This window comes from Buteo buteo, chromosome 2 (assembly GCF_964188355.1).
Source record: "Buteo buteo chromosome 2, bButBut1.hap1.1, whole genome shotgun sequence".
Classification (NCBI taxonomy): Eukaryota; Metazoa; Chordata; class Aves; order Accipitriformes; family Accipitridae; genus Buteo; species Buteo buteo.
The window spans coordinates 23,009,657-23,032,291 of record NC_134172.1 but is presented as its reverse complement, the minus strand read 5'-3'; the positions used below and the strand labels follow the sequence as shown (position 1 = coordinate 23,032,291).

At 38.8% G+C, this 22,635-nt stretch overlaps 1 protein-coding gene across 1 annotated transcript in view; it reads left to right on the top strand.

Moving 5' to 3' along the window:
* Positions 1-22,635, top strand: part of LOC142040352 (macrophage mannose receptor 1-like) — a 64,216-nt gene that overhangs the window by 11,457 nt on the left and 30,124 nt on the right. Inside the window, 5 exon segments of the mRNA XM_075048167.1 lie at positions 2,685-2,798; positions 5,195-5,341; positions 10,724-10,906; positions 14,696-14,853; positions 20,814-20,927. Of these exon segments, the coding sequence (XP_074904268.1) occupies positions 2,685-2,798; positions 5,195-5,341; positions 10,724-10,906; positions 14,696-14,853; positions 20,814-20,927 (716 nt within the window).

Here is a 22,635-nt window from a genome sequence, read left to right as displayed (position 1 = left end):
AAACTTGTCTGAGAAAATTCTCTTCTGAATTTGTACTTGAATATATTTACATTCTACGGTGAGACAGTCTCCTCTTTATTACCTTCTTAGCCTGTGTACACACAAGAAATAGTCCACTAATTCATCTATTAAATGGATTAGAAAATATTTTGAGTATGTTACATCAGTTGGAAGATAAACTATTCTATGCCATAAGCTATATGTTGTACTACGTAAGTTCACAGAATCAGAGAATTAGAGAATGGTTTGGGTTGGAAAGGATACTTAAAGGTCATCTAGTCCACCCTCCCTGCCATGGGCAGGGACATATTGCACTAGATCAGGTTGCTCAAAGCCCCATCCAACCTGGCCTTGAACACTTCCAGGGATGGAGCATCCACAACCTCTCTGGGCAACCTGTTCCAGTGTCTCACCACCCCCATCGTAAAAAATTTCTTCATTATGTCCAACCTAAATCTACGCTCTTTCATTTTAAAACTGTTACACATTGTCCTGTCACTACAGGCCCTTGTAAAAAGTCTCTCTCCATCTTTCTTATAAGTGCCCTTTAAATATTGAAAGGCTGTGATAAGGTCTCCCCAGAGCCTTCTCTTCTCCAGGCTGAACAACCCCAGCTCACTCAGCTATTCTTCATAGGAGGGGTGTTGCAGCCCTCTGATGAATTTCCATGTCCTCCTCTGGACCTGCTCTAACAGGTCCATGTCTGTCTTGTACTGGGGACCTGAGAACTGGATGCAGTACTCCAGGGGGGCGTCTCACCAGAGCAGAGTAGAGGGGCAGAATCACCTCCCTTGACCTGCTGGTCACACTTCTTTTGATGCAGCCCAGGATACAGTTGGCTTTCTGGGCTGCAAGCACACATTGCCAGGTCATGTCCAGCTTTTCATCCACCAGTACCCCCAAGTCCTTCTCCACAAGGCTGCTCTCAATCCATTCACCTCCCAGTCTGTATTGATATTGGGCATTGCCCCGACCTAGGTGCAGGGCCTTGCACTTGGTCTTGCTGAACTTTGTGAGGTTCACATGGGCCTACTCCTCGAGCCTGTCAAGGGCCCTCTGGATGCCATCCTCTCCCTCAAGTGAATCAACCACAGCACTCAGCTTGGTGTCATCTGCAAACTTGCTGAGGGTGCACTCATTCCCACTGTCTTATGTCATTGATGAAGGCATTTAACAGTATTGGTCCCAATGCAGACCTTAGAGGAATACCACTTCTTATTGGTTTCCACTTGGATATTGAGCTGTTGACTGTAACTCTTTGGATGCAGACATTCAGCCAATTCCTTATCCATCTAATAGTCCATCCATCAAATCCATATTTCTCCAATTTAGAGGAATGATAAATGTATTTTTAATGCTATGAACAGTCTGTTCTGTCTAAACTTTTGTTTTCAATTTAAGGATTTGGTCAAGACATAGGTTTTTTTTTTTTACTGAGTGTGATGAAATTATTGTTGAAATTAGTGCTCAAGGGACTAATCTGGCACTAACATATAGAAGTGAGTTATTAGTAGGTGTGTTTTAATTGCAAACTAGTAGATATGGCTGCCAAATGTATGTGAAAACCAGTTTTTCATTCTGCAGCTACCCTGGCACTACCAGGATTTCCTGTCATGCTCAGTTCTTGATTGTTTTAACCACAACTTGTTTGTATAGAGGTAGTACTGGAACGCATTAATGTGTTGGTGCCAAATCAGGCTCTGGTATGACATTCCAGTCCTTTCCAGTGCTTAACTACCCCACCTTTTAACCTTGCCATGTTTCAAGTGCTGCCCATAATCATGGTGTCAAAGACAACTAAAATACGTAGAGCAAAATTACATACTGGCATGATGCCATTGGTAGAAGCAGAAATGAATAAAATATATAGCGCAATGATTTTCTGTGAGCTATGCAGAAATACATTTAATTAAAAAAAATCAGCAGCCATCTAGCTGGGCTTCCAAGTCTTATATGAAATGCAGAGATAGACAATTGATTAAAAATGACTATAAATAATGCTAGAGAATTCAGCAGGGCCATACATAAGCATGGTATTTCTAGGTGCTTTTCAGAACTAGAGCAATAACTTGGAACTGGTTTTGGAAGCCTGACTTATCATTGGCTAAAAGAAGTGAAATCAGATGAGTCTGAAAAATGTACAAGATGTGCTGTTAAAAAGATGATGTTTGGAATGATGGCATTTTAGTGTACTTTGATAAAATGTGAACAGATTTTTTGCTTTACAATATTTTGTAAATTTGAAACTCACGCTTGTTAATTTTATTGGAAGAGAAAATCCACAATAGGAAACTATTCACGTTTCATTTTAGAATACTGATTTTTGGTTTTGTGAACTTTTGTGCAACCTTATCAATTTAATATTTTATAATTCTGGAAAAAAATTATTTGTTTAATATTTATGATCATTGGTTTACCAAGAGCATGCAGAAGTGTTTGTTTTCTATTGTCATAAAATTCTCCACACCTAAAAATGTGAAAACTCTAAAACTGAAGTGACCCATGTAAGATGACATGTTTTGCAGGTTTAGCATAGCCACCTTAACTAAAAGGTTAAAAGTTGTTAAAATTTGTACTGGGAAAAAGGAGAAGCAGACGGTTTAGCTAGAATTCAGCTGTCATGTTTTGAGAAAGTGTTTGCTCTTGCTGTGCACTTTCAGTATCTCTTTGTCTCTGTTACCTAGGTTTGACTGGCAGACTGAGTTCTGCTCTCTGGTTCGGTCTTAACAGTTTGAATTTCAACAGTGGATGGCAATGGGTTGGTGGTGCTCCTTTTCGATACTTAAACTGGGTTCCAGGTAAGGTTAAATATGTTGCTGCTCAGTTTAAAGGGCAAAAATTTTGTCGTTGTGTAACATATTTCTTTTCTAGTACTCTGTTCTCCTGCAATTATCGAGCTTGTTTTGATGTTGAAAGATTCTGACTGTAGCTATAAACCCTGTGAGTAGTGGCCCTTATGCTAGGGATACACACTGGCGTTAATTTATTATTCACAATGGAAATGGTAGCCTCAAAATCCAGAGGAAAGTTTTAAAATTAATCTATTTACAGTTCTTACGTATATCTTCTTAATTTACTTTATTTCTATATGAATACAGAATAAATCTGATGCTATGTCTTCATTTGTGAGATTAGACTGCTCAGTGTATGGTCTGGGTTTTGTTTTGTTTTGTTTTGTTTTTAAATTCTTTTCCTTTCCAGTTTGTTTTGGTTATTTACTTAAAGATTAGATTTTCATTTTCATTTGACATGAACCTACCCATGGAATTAACATGTATCAGACTGAACATGTTAGGCTAGTCTACTTTGAAGCAAACTCAGCTACTTCACACCTGTAGTTGCAATGTTGAACTCTGGTGCCATTATTAAAAAGCTAGTCTCTATGCCATCTGTACACATGGTGAAGAAGAGGTGCTTTTCTGGTTTACCACTCAGAGTGCCTATATTAAGGTGTCTTTTTGCAGGACCCTTGTACCCTTGCACTGGCTATTCAGGAAGCCTTTGGAGACTAAAGTAGATGTCTGAAGTTATGCAGTGTAAATACTCTTCTTTATCTTCATTGAGCATGTCACATGTATTTCATCTGCAGTAACTATAAATGCATGCTTCATCATATCACCTAGTGGCTTCCTTGTGTAGATAAGGCCAAAAGTACATTTTAGGTGGACAAAATTCTTGAGTAGGTAAGCTTTGAAGAGTGAATTGAACTACTTTATTGAATAAATAGCTCTCCAATGGAGTGAGTGCACAAGGCAAACAGATGGGCTGAACTGCAAGTTGCTGTGAAGGTATTTATAGGTCTGTCATCCAAGTGTACTGATGAGGATCTGCATGTAATGAAGAGTGGGGGAAAACTGATTGTGACGTAGAGCCAAAGCAGCAAGGGGAGCTGTTCATGACTGTTAAAACTACAGACAACTCTCAGTTGTCCTGTAAAGAATTGGGGGTTTGGTGTAACCAAAATGGGCTCCATTTATCTTTAACTCCTTATTTTCCTTAATTTCATTCAAAGATAATACTCTTAAATTCATATAATATATTTTATATTTGTGCTAGCTCCTTCATGACTTTGCTTTAGTCAGCCTACCTCTACCTCATCCCCATTACCCTCAATGTTCAAGAGCTGTCTGTTCTTCCACTAGTATATTTTAAAAGAATTTGTGGAAGCTTCATATTCTTCCATCTCACTAGCCCTAAATAAACAACAAAAAAACATGGGAACTAAGTTATCAACATTTAAACCAGAATTATGCTGGTTAGGCATTTGGGAGAGCTAACTCCCAAATGCCTAACAGCTGAACATTTTTGTGCATTAAAACAATTTAAATTTGTATTTTTGAAGTAAGCATATCTTTTTCTCCTATGGGAAGAAGCTATAACATGACCTCAAATATAAGACTAACTGTAATCTAAGGTAATGAAATTGTAATGTTGTAAGAAAATTTTCAGTGAACAATCTTGCATACTAAAAAATATTGTTTTGCTGTGTTTATTGCTGAGCAGTATTGACACTTGCTTGTTATGTAGTATAGTGGCATGTGTACAGAAATGAAAGAAAATCGATATGAAGTTTAATCACATTAGACCAGATCTTGAAAAGTTCATCTGGTTTATTGCAGAAATTTGTTCTCTTCTACAGGTTCTACTTTTCTTCTAGATGTTTCTGTCAGTGCTAATGCTAATCTTCAGCTGAAAACATCCAAATATCCTGCAATTGTTGTATTGTTTAGATAAGCGGACAAGAAGTTCACCTTAGCAAAATAATTACTTATTATTTTTCTGCCTTTACTGTTATACTTAGTACAGAATTTGACTAGCTTACTGAACAGTTTTTTCACCTAAAGATTTTGCTCTGGAGTTTAGACATTCTTCATTTAGAAAGGGAAAGAACTCAAACAAAATAAATAGGTGCACTGTAATACTTTCCATCAAGACTTTGAACCTGTGAAGAGGTTGTTAAATTGTGAACTGGATAAATATCTCAACTCGTGGTTGCTGTGAAAAAATATCTCTTAAGGGAATGAACTGCCCTGTTCAGTCTAAATGACTGTGGAGTATCACAATTGTCTATATGTTAATGTATTTTATAATTAAAGCATGGAGCAGGTTAGAATGTGAGAGTAATTGGGAGGGTAATCGTGATGTGCTTATACTTTGTTGTTGCTGAGGTTTTGTTTTGTTTTTTTTTTTTAAGGACACCCTTCTCCAGAACCTGGAAAAATCTGTGCAGCATTAAATCCTGGCAAAGGTGCTAAGTGGGAGAATCGGGAATGTGATCAGAAACTTGGCTATATTTGTAAACGAGGAAATGCTACTTTAGAATCTTTCATTATTCCTACAGGTAGGTTTGGTAATAAACCCTCAACAAATTAGTAATGACCAGTGTTTTTTATCTGTAATTCTAATAGGTATGTGTTATTGCACATGGTAAAACCACGCAAAGGTCTCTGCAGACTGTGGCTTGACCAAGATTCCCTGTAAAAGTGAACAGTGTGTACTTCCTTTTTGTTCTGGCCTCCCTAATTCCTCTGTAGTAATCTTTCTTCGGTAGCATTGAGTTCTAAATTGCAGAAATGGTGGAGTTCTCTTTTCCAAAACCAAGAGAACTATCAGATTTTTTTCATAAAATAAAAAGAGAAATAATTTAATGTTTTTTAAAAAAAGATGTAATTATCTAAAACCCCATGTACTCACTGAAACTAATCTATTTCTTCTTGCTGTCATTTTTACTACTTATGAAAGTAAGAAAGAAATTTTGCCAGTGCAGGTTGGTAGTGGACTAGAGGAATTTTTTAAAATTCTTTTGAGAGGGTTAAATAATTTTTATATATATATGTTTATGAATAAATAGATATAGAAATATATTAAAAATATTTAACTTTTTAATGGAATTATTTAAATTATATATATACAGACACTTTTTCAGAAGAAATGCAATTCTGGCACTTGCCTAATATATATAGGAAAGACAAAACAGGGATAAGTTTTCATAGCTTTATTTAGACTTGTTTTGTTGTTATTATCTCTCTGTGTACTATAAAAACCTTGTAACTTATTCCTTAGTTTCATCACTCCTTCTTTCTGTTCTTTCCAAGTTTCTTTCTCTTTCCAGGACATACAGGTATCTCCTAAATCCACTGACATGATTTTGTATAGGTTTTAGAAGCAGAAAGCTAAACCATTAATGGATTTCCACTCCATTTATTAATATGCATTATTGGCAAACCAGATATTTTGGAAACTCAGTGTTTGACATTTGGCTTAAAAAACATGTTTTTGAATGTTTTTCCTGCTTTTGCCAATATATAACCAGTCCATTCAAAAACACTTAGGACACAGACTTCTGCCTAATTGTTTGGCTTTATTGCTAAGAGAAAAAAACACAAGAATGAGCTAGTGTCTGGTTAATTAAATATTGAAATCAATATTTAATACTTAAATTAATTAAATTAATACTTCAGTATTGAAATCAAGCATATTTGTTGCCTTAGCTGAGGACTTCAGTGCATATTTTAATTATTTCCTAAATTAAGATGTAAAGATTTGTAAGGATTTGTATACTGCTGATAACCACATAGCTAATTTATATAGGTTGTCTTAGATTGTTCAATTGGCTACTGCTCAGCTTTTCAGGTTTCATACATCAGTTCTTAAACACTGATGCCTATAAATATACTATCAACTCAATACTGGCTGCTGTCTTATTTAGATTTAAATTCAGTTTTGGGGGGTCTAATGGCCATTTCTTTCTTATCCATTAGGCTTTTGATTCTCCCCCCTCCCCCCTCCAGCCTCCCATTTTCCTAGTAATTTGGAGGAAGAACAGAAATGAGACAAAAGTTTTCAATTGTACAGAAATTGCTGAGTAAACATGGTGACAGATTAACCAGAAATTGGCAGTGATTCTCTTCATAAAATATTTTCCAAAATGTCCCATGGGGGGAAGTCATAAAAGGAATAACCATGCAATCATGCAAGGTGTTAAGTGCCCTCAGCTTCTAATGATGTAAAGGAAAACTCATGGCAGATGATGTTTTCCTGACTAGGGCTCCTGAGTCAAGAAATAAATTAATCACAAATTCATACATACACTTAGATGTGCATTTAACATTAAACACAGAGGCAATCCTTTGAAATTTTAACCCTAGAAGTTACAATTAAGTCTAACAAGGCAGTATGCAAGGACTGTGTGACAGAAGAACACTTTACAACAGAATATAATCATGCTTGTGTCCAAAACAAAGTAGAGAAAAATCGTTACACAATATTTATTTTTGTTGCAGATGAAGATTTTCACAAAGCCAACAGCTGTACATTTTTTTGTAGCAGAAGTGTTTTTTCCAGCAGGGGGCCACATCATTGTATACATCTGAGTAATGCAGACTCTTAGGGCTTCAAAGCATTTGCCCTGTAATACAGCAAAGTGGATTAATAGGAACCTGTTACTTTCACCTGCAAAACTTGCTTATTTTTTAACTTAATTGTCGAAGGAAAGGCTGTCTGTCTGTCTATCTCCACCAAGTGACTTCCAAAATAGATTTCATTCCAATCCAACAGGGTGTAGCGACCTTAAAGTATTGTTTCTAAATGTTTCATGAAACATTCAATTAGAGGAAATAAGTGCTCTTAGCATCACTGTTGTGACTGCTGTGTGAGGTCTCTCTTATCATGCCACAGAAGATGGGTGTGAGAGGTAGAAATTTGAATCCCTGAATTACAAGACAAATTTCAGCTATTGCTTTCACCCTTTTAGACGCCCAAGGCAATCACTGTGAGATCTTCAGACTTCAGGAAGCCAAGCTTACAGTTTACAAAAGTATTTGCTCTCTATTTGCAAAATAATCATTCAATGCTTGCATACTTCATTTCTCTATCTTGATCTATTCCACAGTAAATTAATCAGCTAGACATTTGGGATAACATTTTTTACACATCAATGTGATTTCCTTTGTAACATCTTACTTGTAATTTGAATTGCTTCTTTTGCTTAAGTCAAATGAAGTTCAGGGAGTAGTACTTGTTTCCATTAGGATGAAAAAATAGATTGTATGGCTTTGCGTTCTCATGTACTGTCTTTAAAGAAAGAATAGGGAAGCACAGACTTAATTTTTGCTGACTACTGGAAATGAAGAACTGAAGACTTTCTCTTACTGAGAAATCCCCAGCTATGTCATTCAATAAGACTTGCACCAAAGAAACTAGACTGTCAGCTGCTTTTCTTGTTTTGCGGCCTGCAACAAATTCCCTGCTGTTACTGGATTTACAAACAAAAGATTCTCCCACCTTGCCATAGCTGTTTTAGTGTTTACAGTAATAGTCTCAGTCTCCTTTGGTTGGAAAAAGAAACTCTCATGGACTCACTCGGGAATAAATACCCTTGTGACTGTCTTTGTAGCTATGTCGGAACTGCTGATGTCTGTTCTATTCAGTGTTTACAGTTAGCAGAAGGGTGCACTAAGTGTGTTGGAGGTGGATATATGCCTAGATTTTTTTTCAAAGCTGTTCTCTGACTGTTACAGCAAAGTGTCATGACCCAGACTGGACAGAGCAGGGAGTCGTGTTTAATTCAAAATTCCCTCTGGCTAAATTAAGGTGAAATGACACCAAACAATCAGTTAAAGATTTTATTCATGACAGAAGCAAACTGAACTGGGGAGGCGTGGTAGTAGGTGGCAGGGTTTCTCACAACAGGAATTGGCATAAGACTACTTCTGTAAACTGTGTAACCCAGGGTAACCATATACATCAATTCAGGGAATAAGGAGATCCCGCCCGTCAAGTCATGAGGCTCAGAGCAGACCCCCTTGCTTTCTAGAGTCCTCATCAGAGAAGGGCCCAGGTGTGGCTGGATCCACTCTTAGTCTCAGACTTGGTCAACAGTTTATGTCTTGAAACGGATGAGGTGTAGGGATTGTGGAAAAGGAAAAAGAAAGAGAGAAGAAGACAGAGAGAGAAAAAGGAAGAGAGAAAGATTTCACTAGTCCTGGGTCCAGCATTGGTTCAGTCAGAGGAGGGGTCCAGTTCTGGTGGGCTTGCACACCTGGGGCTTCAGTTTGTGTCCTTTTTGATAAAAGGACATCCTTGCCCCTCCTTCGGGCAGGCAGTCGAACTTATTAGGCTAATAAGTAGTTTGTGAGCCTTTAGGCTTTGGGGTAGTTTGGGGAGTAACTTCTCCTTCCTTGCAGACGTGGCCATTGTTTGATCTTTGTATCAGAACAGCTTATCAGAACAGGGAGCTGTGCACCCTCCAGCACGCCTTCCCCCTTCTGTGAACTTGCCCCACCACAATTTTTGAGTCATTAACTCTTTCAGTCTCTCACACAAAGCACTGTAAAATGCATACGTTCAGAGCTGAGACCAGACATAGAACAAATTAGGCAGCTGTCTGAAGCATCAGACTAACCTCTTTTACCTTAACAGATGTTAAAACCTTAACAGCATTTGCCACCTCTGTCGTCTCTCATTTCTCTCAACACCACTACATCCATAGAGTTTGTTTTTCCAGGGTTCCCCCACTCACTATTCCAGTTCTTCCTCTCCTGTGGCAGGATTGACAGGGCTCTGACCAAGCACTGAGCCCCTTCTCATGGGCTGACAAAGTTCAGTTTTACTTAAACTTTGTGAGAACATGCTAGCACTTTTTTGAGGCAGGTCTGCAAACTGCAGCAGACACTGTTTGTAGCTGTGCTAGAAATCTGCGTTGTGACACCAAGTATCTACTAATCATCAACATATTCCAGTTGAAACAGGATATGTGCTTGCAATGTGGGCCTGACTGGTCATTACTTTGGATGCCTACTTAAATATTTCTACAGAATATACCCCACTGTTATACACAAACACATTGCTTCTCCTTCCCTGAAAAACACAAATTTTTTTTGCCAACAGAATTTCTGCAAAACTGCTGTCCTTGTTCTACTCTATGTATTGGTGTTTGCTAAACCCATCTGCTGATTATAAATAAAGTGCAGCAAGAATCATAATTTGTTTCTGCAACAGCAATATTCTGTTTATTGTATGTTTGGGTGGCACTCCTATCAAGGCTGAATTGTTTGCTGAACAGCAATGTGGTTGTTTGGAGTACTCTGGTGTTGTTCTGTTGAACTTTTAAAAGTGAGTTTTAAGCATAAATCATTTACTTTGACAGTATAATTTTCTCAATGAAGCTTTTAAAAAGGATTCCTAAAAGCAGTATTCTTATTCAGGTTCTCTTGTGATCTTGTAGAACCAGTTGTTTCTCCTTTGCTAGTCTAGCAAATGGGGCTAATCCGTAAAATGCCTAAGGTTTGTGGAAAAAAATTACCCTCATAAATATGTTTTGTAAGCCCAGGTTCTTAACATATAGCTATACAGCGTGGAGGAGAAAGAGTAATGCTGACATGAGTGCAGAAAAATGATAAAGCACAGCTCTGCAAACCTTACCTTTGAGTATGTATGTATGCATGCATATAAAAGTAAAAACTGTGGTTTATGGTTATTTTTAATTCTGTCTTTTCACAAGATTCAAGCACTTGTTTGCAACTGTAGTAGTGTTTAAAAATCTGAAAGTTTCAACTTTTAATCATGCATGCAGATTATTATCCCTGTACATATTTTTCCGCTGTGCTGTTCTTCATGAAGAAAATATATAATTAATTTTTGTGTTAAACCTTTCCTTATGAGCTTTTCAGTCTTTAGTTAAGAATAGAATTCTGAAACCCTTCATGGTAATTTTTCTTTTCAGAGACTAATGTGCCTATTAGATGTCCTGATCAATGGATGTCATATGCTGGTCACTGCTACATAATTCACAGGGACCCCAAAATATGGAAAGATGCTCTAACATCTTGCAGGAAAGAGGATGGGGATCTGGCGAGCATCCATAATGTTGAAGAGTACAGCTTTGTTATTTCTCAGCTTGGGTACCGTGAGTATTTTTTTACAATAACTTACATATATGTATACTAAGAAAATAAAGAGTTTTGAATATGTCTTACCTATTAGAAGAAGGAGGAGACTGTTTAAAAAAAAGAATTTTCCTGATCACAGGGTGCAGAAGGAGATAAATTTTAAATTTAAAAAATCTTTGGAAGAAAAGAAACACAATAAGAGCACAAACCCCAAACTCTACTGTCACAGAAAATCTGTGGTCAATGTTGTGAATTGCATCAACCCCAAACTCTATTTCTTAGGGTCTGCTTCTACCTCCTTTTATACAGATTAAAACAATTTTCAACCTTTTCAGAAGCTGGAAGGATTTTTTCTATTGGTCTACAAAGATAGATGAGGGGAAGCAAAGTCTGTTGGTCAAAGACAGTTTGGGAAGATCTGGGTCCTACTACCAGCACTGTCATGTCCTTATTTTTCAAGTCATGCTGCTTGGGTTTCTTTTGAAAAAGGAAGCTGTTTGTCCCAGTATGTGGATTCAGATGTGCCCCAAATTAAACATGGTACTTAGGCACTTGGTTTCTGAGCACACATTCAAGTTGTTGCAAGGCAAGTTAAGCTACAGATGCTGTGTGTTCATTAGGGGAGATGCAACCATGCTGATGCTGAGTCAATTTTGTGGTTGCTATTGCTTTACATGAACTTGATTTTGCATGTAGGATCAGTTACTGTCAGGAGGAGCATGTTCACACCTATGTATGCTTCTTTGCAGTAACTGATCCTGCATGTGCTTTTAGTGCCAGGTAAGTGTGAGTTAGTTTATCCTTCACTGAAAGTGCAGTAAGCCGCTTTGAGCTGCAGTGTAACAGCAATCTTGGTGTGGCAATCATAAAATAGCTTTAGTTTTGTATCCTAGCCAACTCCATGGCAACTTATGCTTGTCCTCACATTCCTGAAAGAGTGATTTGTTGTTCTTTCATGAACAATATGAAACTTTTACTCTTTTTCAAAGGACATTATTAGGAAAGGTGGGACCTCTTGACGAGACATTAGGACATTTGAAAGAAATTACGCTTTAAAGGAATTTTTCTGTATTTTCACCTTACTCCTTCAAAGTAGACTATTTCATAGTTTAATGCATTCTCCAGAGACCTTTCCTGAACTGACTATGCTGCACTGTTTTTGTAGAAGTGAATGTTTCTGAAAGGCAAATAGTCCTGAAGGAAACCAGGCTTCTCACATATGGCACACTCACTGCAACAGGCTATTTTGAAAGCATTCTTTTCAGAGGAGTAAAACTGGAACAAGTAAACAAGTCTTTTAAGGGAGTTTATGACAGTATCAGATCACCCTTGTTCACCACTGAGATGAGAACACCATGTATTGCAGTGCCTAGAAAATCTTGTCTGCATCAGAACTCTGCTGCAATAAGTGCTGTACAGAAAGAACAAATATCTATCTTTGTGCCAAACAATTCACAGTCCTATGATAAAACAAAGGAAGAAGCGGTACAATAAAATGAATTTTGTCATAGTAGCTGAGCTTTTGTTGGCATCACCCACAAAGAGAACTTTAGAGAGGAACATGAAGAAGAATAAAGAAGTGCATTCTGGATATTTACACAGAAGTCCAGCATGTGATATAGCACAAAAGTGGCCCAGTGCATGTCTGAGAGAGTGGGAAACAGCTTATTTACAAGTGGCTGGGAAAAAAACCTCTTGGTATTTAGTCACCCAGCTTTAGAGATGAGTGCAATACTCTATGACAGCATTTCTTCTTCAGAGGAGAAAATGTTATGCAGGAGGAAGGTCCACAGAACCAGAAATGGCTCTTGGCCATTTCTGATTTGCATGGCTTATTTAGATGACTTTGATGTAATCATTTTGTTAAAGAATGCTGTTCATATTACCATGGTGTGAGCCCACCACAGTAGGAGGTCTGGCCATGGATGAGGCCTTTGCTATGCTGGGTGCTCAATAAACTCAGTCAGAAAAATTTTAACAAATAACTAAACAAAAAAGAAATTAGAGAGCATGGATGGAGGTAGCTAAGGAGGGAATGAGAGCATGATGGACAGTGGAATTGGAACAGGTTACAATTTTGGTTGCAGAGGAGAGTTTAAAGGAGGGTACTGAGATGTGATGTTGATGAAAATGGAGCCTGACGTCCTGTGAATCTGAGCCCGTCTTATTGGGGGAGGGATGGTAAGGACAGTATAGATGACCTATGAGGGCTGATCATACTTAGGTATACTAAAGATGGGAGAGACAAGGGAGGGAAAGAGAAAGGAGAGAGAGTTGATTCCATTAAACTGACAGGCTGGGAGGGTGACTTTTGTAGCAGCTTGGTTGGTCAAAATGGGAAGCTTCCATGTTCCTGTAACTAGCAGATGGGAGAAATGTCACAAGAGTTTTAAGTTGTGGGAGTATCTAGGAAAACCTCCATCTGAAATGTGTTAATCAGAAAGGATTGCCTTGATGGCAATGACTTTTAACTGTTTTACAGTCACTTCTGTGTCTAGTGACAGCAGCAACAGAGAAGAAACAATTATAGTTCCATTGAGAGACCCACTCCTGCAGCTGATGTCTTTTCCCAGTGGGCTCACAATCCCATTTTTAATTTCCTGGGTGACTTCATTATCAGGTTGTCTGTGGTCAGTCTGGATATAGGATGTTAGAGGAAGACTTATGGAAGAAGGCAAAAACTATGACAACAAACTAAACAGGAGAAACCTCTGAGTGCTGTAGATGGGTTGTAGAAATGCAAGGTCATAAGTGGTGGAAAAATGTTAAAAAGTAAAGTAGTCTCCCTATCATTCATGAAAAATACTCATGAGTAAGATCTAGCAACCAAGTAGTTCATACTCTGCTTGGAAAGACTGCTATCTAAGGAAAGGACTGTGCATGTAGTTGGTCAGCGTGATCTGAGCCATGTGCTGTAAAAAAAAGGAAAACCTGCTGCCTTTAGCATAGGCTGGATGACAGACTATAAATAAAAAATTAAATAATAATTCAAGAAATGCCAATTGCACTGAACAAAGTCATAAAATCAGTTCTAGAGAGGAATATTCTTTGATGATGATGGAGTTCAGACTGATTATAAATGCCCAAATTTTAATCCTCCTTATTCAAATAGTCTATTCAGAACACAACTAGGTATGAACATTATAGTAGCAATAGAGTGGAGAATTTTAAGCACAGGCAAATAAACCTTTAAGAAACAGCTGCCATAAAGTAACATCTTTGATCAGTCCTGCACTTTCATTCCAGCCAAAAACCAGCAGTTAACTCCGTTAACTGTAAACTGAAAATTCCAACAACTACATGAATTTCATTTCGCTCTGAAACGAAATAAAATATAGGAACACCTGTAATAGGAAAACTTGCAGGTACTCTAGTTGTCAGCTGTAAAAGTCAACACTGGGTGTCTGAGCATTAGAAAAGAAGGCACTTCTTTCTTCACTATACTAAAGGTAGGAGGCAAAGGGGAGGTAGCATTTTATTTAAGTGTTTATTCATCTCATTACAAGAGTTGTGAACTGGAAAAAAGGAATGAACCTAGCTGTGTTGTAACATAATTCAACAAAGAGAGTATTTTTGCTGTTTTATACAAAGTTAAACACTCGTATTGCCACTATAATGAGTGGCCTTTCCTCATAACTGGAGTGGGTATATGAGGAACAGTCTGCTGTCTTTATGAAACAGGGAGCTTTAATTTCCTCTGACTGCCTTTTAAACTTCCTGAGAATAAATTATTTTCCATTCCGTGAAGATAAGGCTTCACATCGTATAAAAGGACTGTTATCAACCTTGTTAATCGTATGTTTTAGAGCCAGCTGATGAGCTGTGGATTGGGTTGAATGACCTCAAAGTTCAGATGTATTTTGAATGGAGCGATGGGACACCCGTCACCTATGCCAAGTGGCTTCGTGGAGAACCCACTCATGCAAACAACAGGCAAGAGGACTGTGTTGTTATGAAGGGAAAGGTAAAGTCATGTGGCTATTGACTTAATTATCTTATCATTTCATTTATCATTTGGGCTTTTTCCTATGCCAGAGCTGTAGCATTCGCTACATATCAAGGTGCCACGCTTAGATCACTGGTCGGCCCGGACCAGGGAAAGAGACAGATAACACACACAGTGTGAGCGCCAACTTCCCGCTTTTATTGCGCAGTTAATTCCTTTTATACTAACAAGGGGAGGTGGGGTTACAGGTACATCACAAGGCTGCGACTAACCCTCTAACTTTCCGTGACAACGCGAGATCTTCCGAACGCCGACCCCTACACAGAGCAAAAAAGTAGGGGATATTACTGTTTGAAGCAGCCTATTTTAGAGTCATACAGGTGTTACTTTTTGAGGAAGGACCCTTGTTCAAGGTCGCCAGAAAGTTGTTTTTATTGTCTTGCCTGAGAATCAGGCAAGTGGTGGCTTTCCTTGGAGGGAACTGCTCCCCAAGATCCATATTTGTGGATTTCAGTTTGTGCATGTGGGCTTTTTTGAAGAGGCTTTTAATTACACTGTGAACCACATGAACATGTAAATGCTTTTCTTCAGGAAGCTACAAAGACATTTTGGATATGTTTGGATTTTTTCTGCTTTGTCTGAGTATGGGATATACACCTACCTTAAAAAATTGCACTAGCAATTTTTAATGATGTTAGAGAGAAATACTATCTTTAGAAGAAAATAGAAGCTTTTTTTTTCTTTTTCTAGGCAAAGTTATAAATCTCAGATCTAGGTGGATTAGATGTTATATCTGCACTGCACATGAAGAGCTGTGAGAAAAGTAGTTAGCAGTGGCATTAGTGGAAGCCTTTACTGAGTGACTGTATATCTACAATTAAAAGGCTGCTTTGAAAAGGCTGCCTTTTGGAATATGGCAATGACCGATGATGTAGGTGTACTACAGGAACTGAGATAATACCTGGTATAAAAGTCAGTCTGTGTGTGATGTTGCAAAATGGTATTTTTCATCTTTCTGATAATTAAGAATATTGAACTTACCACCTCCTTCAGGGTTTACCTATTTTATCAGGAGGAAAAAAAGTATTTACCCATACCAAAGGCATTTCATTATTTTGCAGAATTAAAACTTGAGGGTTGTACTTTTGGTGAGTGCACTTATAAATTAAAAAGGAGAACTAAAAATTTTTTCCCAGTTGGCCTGAACACTATACAGAGCTTGCCTCATAGGGCAAGTCTGCACTCAAGCCCCAATAGACCTAGTTTTCTAACTTGCTTCACTTAGGTGCAATCATCAACAACAACAGTGGCATGTATGCATGCAGCTCATTCATGTGCCTCCATCATTCTGGTGCACAAACACTCAAGTTCAGAAATTAAGATTCAGTGCAGCGGGAGAGGGCTGAGCCAGCTCTGCAGCAGGAAGAAGCTGTAGAGGACATAGAGGAGTTAGCAGGTGCAGCACTAGCAGAAAAAGGGATCACGTCATCAGTTCCAGAAAGGAATGAGGAAGAGAACTAGAACAGCATCCTTAGGAGAGCAAAACCAGAGTAGTATCCATGGAAGAGGCAAGCCTGTGCAGGGTATAGCATATTAATCTCCCCAAATTGAGCAGAGCTATGTGTGTTTGTGGAGGTGTTCTCTGGCTAGGCCAAAGTTCACGTTTATAGTTTCATTGCTGTGTGAACTGAGCAGGGAGAAGAAACTTAATGTACAGTCAGATGTGTCCAGAAGGTTAGAATTTGATCTCTATTTTAGTGAAGAATTTTGCACTGGTCAGAAGCATGAGTAAGATTGTAATCTATTAAAAATTTCTCTCCATTGTATTAGTGGACACGCTCTGGTGAGAAGACCATAAATGTATACTTCTTCCATGGCAACCAGGCCACGGTACACATGGTAATTGAACAGACAGATTTTTAAGGGTGTGAGGATTTTTGTGCTCCCTTGTCTGTGCAGTGGCTATACCAGTGCTGGTTAAGGATGTAGTAGATGCTTTGCCTAACAGAAATATAGGGTCAGACAGTGGAAGGAAGCTGAATGCTCAAATGTGAGGATCAGTCAATTGAGGTTGTAAATAACAGTTGCTTCAAGGACTTGTATAATGGTCAAGGCTGGAGAACGTGCTCAGGAATGGGAGGTTTGCAAGGTAGCTAGTCTGGGTGCATGTGGGTGGTGCAAGGAACACATAGCTGAGATTTTGTCTCATCTACCATCCTGTGTCATTTAGCCACCTTCACCTGTTGGTGTGAACTTTGGAGTTTTATGGTATTGTACATGGAAGTATTGGTGCAGGAAGTATTAGAGGAGGTTAGAGGCTGACAAGCAATTCATAATTTGGCTAGTACTTTAAAAAAAGTGCTAAGATTGCTCTTGATATTCATAGTTTCTTGATGCAATTTTTTTTTAATCTTTTTTTAGTCTTTTGGAACATACAGGGCAGCTTAAATGCATTGGTAAAGCCATGATTTTTATCAGAACAACTTGACTGCCTTCAAACCAAGAGTTTCAAGAGAAAACAACAAGGGGAAGAATTTGTTTTGTGGCTCTCTGAGGATCTGGATGGTATTTTCTGGCCAAGCCAAGTGTTATAGCATTTTGGGGAACTTGGATTCAGGTTAAAAATCTCTATTTGTGTACAGAAGCTGAGATCCACTAGCTTCTAATTTTCTGCAAACCTAAGCAAATTGCTTCTTGTGATACTTTGAATTCTACCACCTGTTGCATTTCTCTAGGAAAGAGACAGCTACCTCAATTTCTGTTGCAAGAGTAGAGGAAAGGCACATCTGGTTAATTACATAAGACTTTAGGAGAAAGGTGAGGCAAGGAGAGATTGCAACTAACCCTAGCAGTATCCTCTGGTGGAGGGCAGGAACAGCATGGTCCAGAATAAATTCATGCCACTCTGCAATGCCAAGCCCTGAAAGAACCACTGTTGGTCTACCTAATGTTTCCCCCCCTCCATGTGGTCATTCATTGAAACCTACTGGATAAGGAAACGGATGGAAAAATAGGAGTCATTGCTATTTATATCCTCACCCTCACTTTGTATGGTCGTAAAGTCCTGAAGTGTCCGCCCAGACTGAACCACTGGAACACACAACCAGTTCAATTACAAAGAGGCAAGAATAGTTACAGATATATGCAGTGGCGTATGATTGCTTGTATGTGTCTAGGCAGATCTGTTGATAGAAGATGACCTAAGATTATAAAAGGGATCTAACATATGGTTGGGTATTAAAATAAAATTAATTGAATGGCCAGGGTCTCAAAGCATTAAGATTTAGATTCACTGGTCATGTCTTATGTGCCATGCTAAAAGTGGCAGCGTTCAGTGCAGTCAGATGACCCATGATCATTCCTCAGAAGTAGAGTTTCTGATGGCAGGCTGGCATGCTTAATACTATGGTCAAGAACCAGCTGAAAATACCAGTGCAGGCTGCTGGGTCTTGACTTTGGGAAGGGATGAAGCAGAAGACTCCATCCCCTGGTAGACCAAGCCTTCTCTTCCTTCACCTACCACAGTGTCTGTCAGTACAGAAGGATCTTGGAGTCCTCCAGCACTGAATATGTATTAAGTGAGACTTGTATCTAAACCCTAGAGGCCCTTTTAATTCCAACAGCAGTAGACAGTTAGATATATCTGTGGCTGTAGGTATAAATAAAAGTAGCAGCCTGCTGTTCCATTCTGGTGCTTTAGAAAAGCTGTCATCCTTTTGCTTGTATCAGCACTCTAAAGCAATACAGAAAGCATGATGTAGTTTTTGGCTGAAGAAATAAAGGGGGTTTTGATTTGTGAAAGAGAAATCTGAAAAAACAAAAGTCTTCAAGTATACACAGCTTGTTACAGAGGTTCTTCCAATTGTTTATTTAGTAAAAAAGCAGAATGAGCTACTCTAGGGTGGGTTTTTTTTGTGTGGTTAAGAACAGGTTAGCTGGAAGCCAGCAGGGGTATTAAAATTAAATTAAAATTGTCAGAAGCCACAAGCCAAGCCTAATAGACCAGCTTGCAGGGACAGTGCCTGTCCAGTCAGAGCCTGTCCCACTGTCCCCAGAAAGGGAGCAGGGCAGGTGGGCTAGGCAGCTGGTGGCAGACCAGAGCCCACATTCGGGATAATGAGGCAGGTCCAACGTCAAGCCAAGTAGCTGAGTCAGGATCAGGTCTGCAGAGAGTAACCAGGGTCAGACACAATCCAGTCATTGCTGGGCAAGTGCATAGTGAGTGACAAGGTCTGTCCAAGATCAAGCCAAGAAGACAGTCCAAAGGTCAGGATCTGGATCAACAAGGCCCATAGCCAGGTAGAGACATTGGTGCAACTGGAGACAAGTACTTCTGTTACAGCATGGACAGGGATTGAAGGCCCAGGTCTGAGCTTAAGTGGAGCCCCAGGGCTCATGGGCAGGCAGGTGGGTGGAGGCCCCAAGTGAAGATGGTGGGGGCCATTTAGGTCTATTGGTGCTCTCAGCCTGCTAATGGAAAGTTAGAAATGAATTATAAAGTAAGGCATGCAACAATGCCATCAAAAAGGACTTCTATTTATAACATGCTTGTTCATTGTGTTACGATTTTTGTCTATTTTTCATTGAATTTGGTGGTTGTAGATGCGGTTTTATTTTAACTCCTTCATTACATTGTTTTTACTTTTCATTTTAATTTGACTCTGTACCTTTTGGACAGTGATGCAAATTAATGTGTTACAAATTTGCTACGATATAAAGAAGCTACTATTGGTCCAGTTTAACATTTTGAAAGGGTAGCTGTTGACATATGCTATGCTTTAGTTTTTCCACCATTTATTTGATGGGAAGACTCTTTTGCTTTCTATACAAAGTAGTAAGTTAGACTGGTAAATGTTTCTTTCAAGGCTAAATTTTAAGGGCTTGATGCTTGCCATCAGACCAGGTTTTCCCTTGGTTCAAAAGTCAGTAACTAGAGAGCCAAAGCTTCAGGGTAAGTTTTCCTGTGTTAAAGAACTGTAAAAGTTGTGAAAGTTGTGCTGATTTCTTCCAGGCTGTGACAGTCAGAGTTTTGGGTGGTTATCTGAAGTGCCTACTAGTCTAGCGAGGCTGAGAAAGAAATGGTAGGAGATTATGAGACACCCACCAAAAGACTTGCCTTGTGGTCAGCATAGGACAGAGAAGACACAAGCATGAGCTGTGAACATCCTAGGGTTCTTCATTGTTGTAGGCAGTAGTATTGAGTTTTGGGAGTTTTTGCTGGAAGTGGGGTTTGTTTAGGTTCTTGAGGACTTGGCATATTGTGGCACAAGGGACTGTGTATTACCATGATGATCATTTTACATTTCGGTGTAGGGGAGGGGGAGAAAGAAATTGCCACCAACTGCTATGATTTTACTTTTACAAAAGTGGAGTCTTTAAGGCACAGGTGAGAAAGTGTTTTGCACAGGTGTTTCTCCTCATCTCCCAATACCTTAGTTCATCTGTTGAACCAGAATGTATGTAAAATATAGTGGGAACATGGTGTGAGGTTCCTTACTTTCAGTACAGCTCCCACTGAATGTCATTGTTTCTTCTGATAATCTGTAGTATGAGGAGTAACAATGTTAATTCTAACTTTGACAAGGAACTTTTTGCATCCTCAAAGTTTTATATAAGTATTAACTAAGGAATGTAGTCTTCTGTTTTTTTTTCTGTTGCAACTGGATTTCTGTGGGGAGAGATGACACCTTCCTTTCCTCCTGCATGCTTATTAAATCAGTAGTTGTAGAGATGGTGTATTACTGTCACCTCCAAGGGTTCACTTTTCAGAAGGCTAAATAATTGAAGAAGGTGTAAGTCAATGGTGAATCAGCCCCAGTAGAAGTGAGGTTGGAATGAGGTTGGAATTAAGTACTGAACTTAGATGTAGGTTTTGCTTCTTTTAAAGCTGCAAAAAATAATTGAATACTTAAAAGCATAAAGTGCCTTTTTTGAAGACTAAATCCCACTTGACTGTGATGTTCTGTTCTTATGTTCAGGATGGATTTTGGGCAGACCATTCTTGTGAAAAGAAAATTGGCTACATCTGTAAAAGGAAACCCATGTCAGAAGCTCCTACAGAAGAGGAAACTATTGACATGGGCTGCCAGAGAGTAAGTGAAGAAAAAGCTGTCTGATCTGAATAGGCTTCTAGGAATGATTAAGAGGAGAAAATGCCACCTAGGTGACAGATAAAACAGGAAAAATGGGTTCTGTGTTGTCATCATCAGAACAGTTGGCCTTCTCATTTCTATGGCAGACAGGATAGGTGGTACATATGAATAAATCTAGGCTCTGACTGTCATTTGGCTCTTGATGCTCCCTTTTTTTTCCCAGAACTTAAACCAAAACTCAAACCTGTAGTTCCTGCAGCAGGCCATTTTTCCTTGATTGGCATTCAAGCTGTCCTAAGGAATTTGTCTGTGCCAGCAGTTGCTCTTCAGCTCTGCCTACAATTTTCTTCAAAATTATTCACAGCAGGAAGGGTGTGCTTCTCTACATACTATTCTCAAGGCTTTGCTGTGGTCTCTGGCAGTGCTCTCTACTTTGAATAATTTGTAGGAGTGCCTGAACAAAATGAATCCATTGTGCTCCTTCTGAACTGCCAGCAGATCTATTGTTTATTTGGTAATGCTCGCCTTCTGGTAACATAACACTCAGTAATTCCGAAAAGCCTACAGTAATTTGTTATGTCATAGGGAATCTTACTGGGTTTTTGTCTTCCATGAAGAAATTGCCTCCCCTCCCCCCAAGTCTGCTTTACACAGCTGCAGAGGAAGTCTTTGATGTTTATTCCCAGTATTTGTAAAAGAGTACCTGGGAACCTTACAAGTATTCAACTGTTGCGGAAGATAAAGGGATCCTAATCCTTATGGATGTTATCCTTGCCTAGAGAACTAAGTGCATGGTTGCAGAAAAAAAGTCTCTCATAGGTGAGAAATTGAAAACCATCAGAAGAAAATTTGTTTGAATTGGGGCTGGTCACAGCAAACTCTCCCTCTGTAAGCATACTCCTGAGTTAATGGCATTTGAATCACGAAACATTAGAAGAGAGTGTTAATGTTAATTAATAATAAACAAACTTGTCTGAAGTGTCATTCCCTTTCTGAAAAGCCAAGCTGAAATTTGCTTCTCAAGACCATTCTCATGGTTGCACAATGCCTATGCGCTAGTTATAATCCTATACTGAGCACTAAAGGTGTACAGCAAAGTCTCTCATGCCTTTATAAGTGGAATGCACTGATTAAAAATTCATTATATGTGAAAAATTGTTCTATGAAACAAAATTTAAAAAGCTTTGATCCTGCCTGTTTCGTCTGGCTTTTTTTCAATTCGGTTGTTCCTTTGTCTAATGGTTAGGTGACAGTGGGATAAATCAGTTTGGTTTTGTTGGGTTTCTTTTTCCTTTCCTCTTTCCTTTCTTTCCTTTTCCTTTCCTTTCCTTTCCTTTCCTTTCCTTTCCTTTCCTTTCCTTTCTTTCCTTTCCTTTCCTTCCTTTCCTTTCCTCTTCCCTTTCCTTTCCTTTCCTTTCCTTTCCTTTCCTTTCCTTTCTTTCTTTCCTTTCCTTTCCTTCCTTTCCTTTCCTTTCCTTTCCTTTCCTTTCCTTTCCTTTCCTTTCCTTCCTTTCCTTTCCTTTCTCTTTCCTTTCCTTTCCTTTCCTTTCCTTTCCTTTCCTTTCCTTTCCTTCCTTTCCTTTCCTTTCCTTTCCTTTCCTTTCCTTTCCCTTTCCTTTCCTTTCCTTTCCTTTCCTTTCCTTTCCTTTCCTTTCCTTTCCTTTCCTTTCCTTTCCTTTCCTTTCCTTTCCTTTCCTTTCCTTTCCTT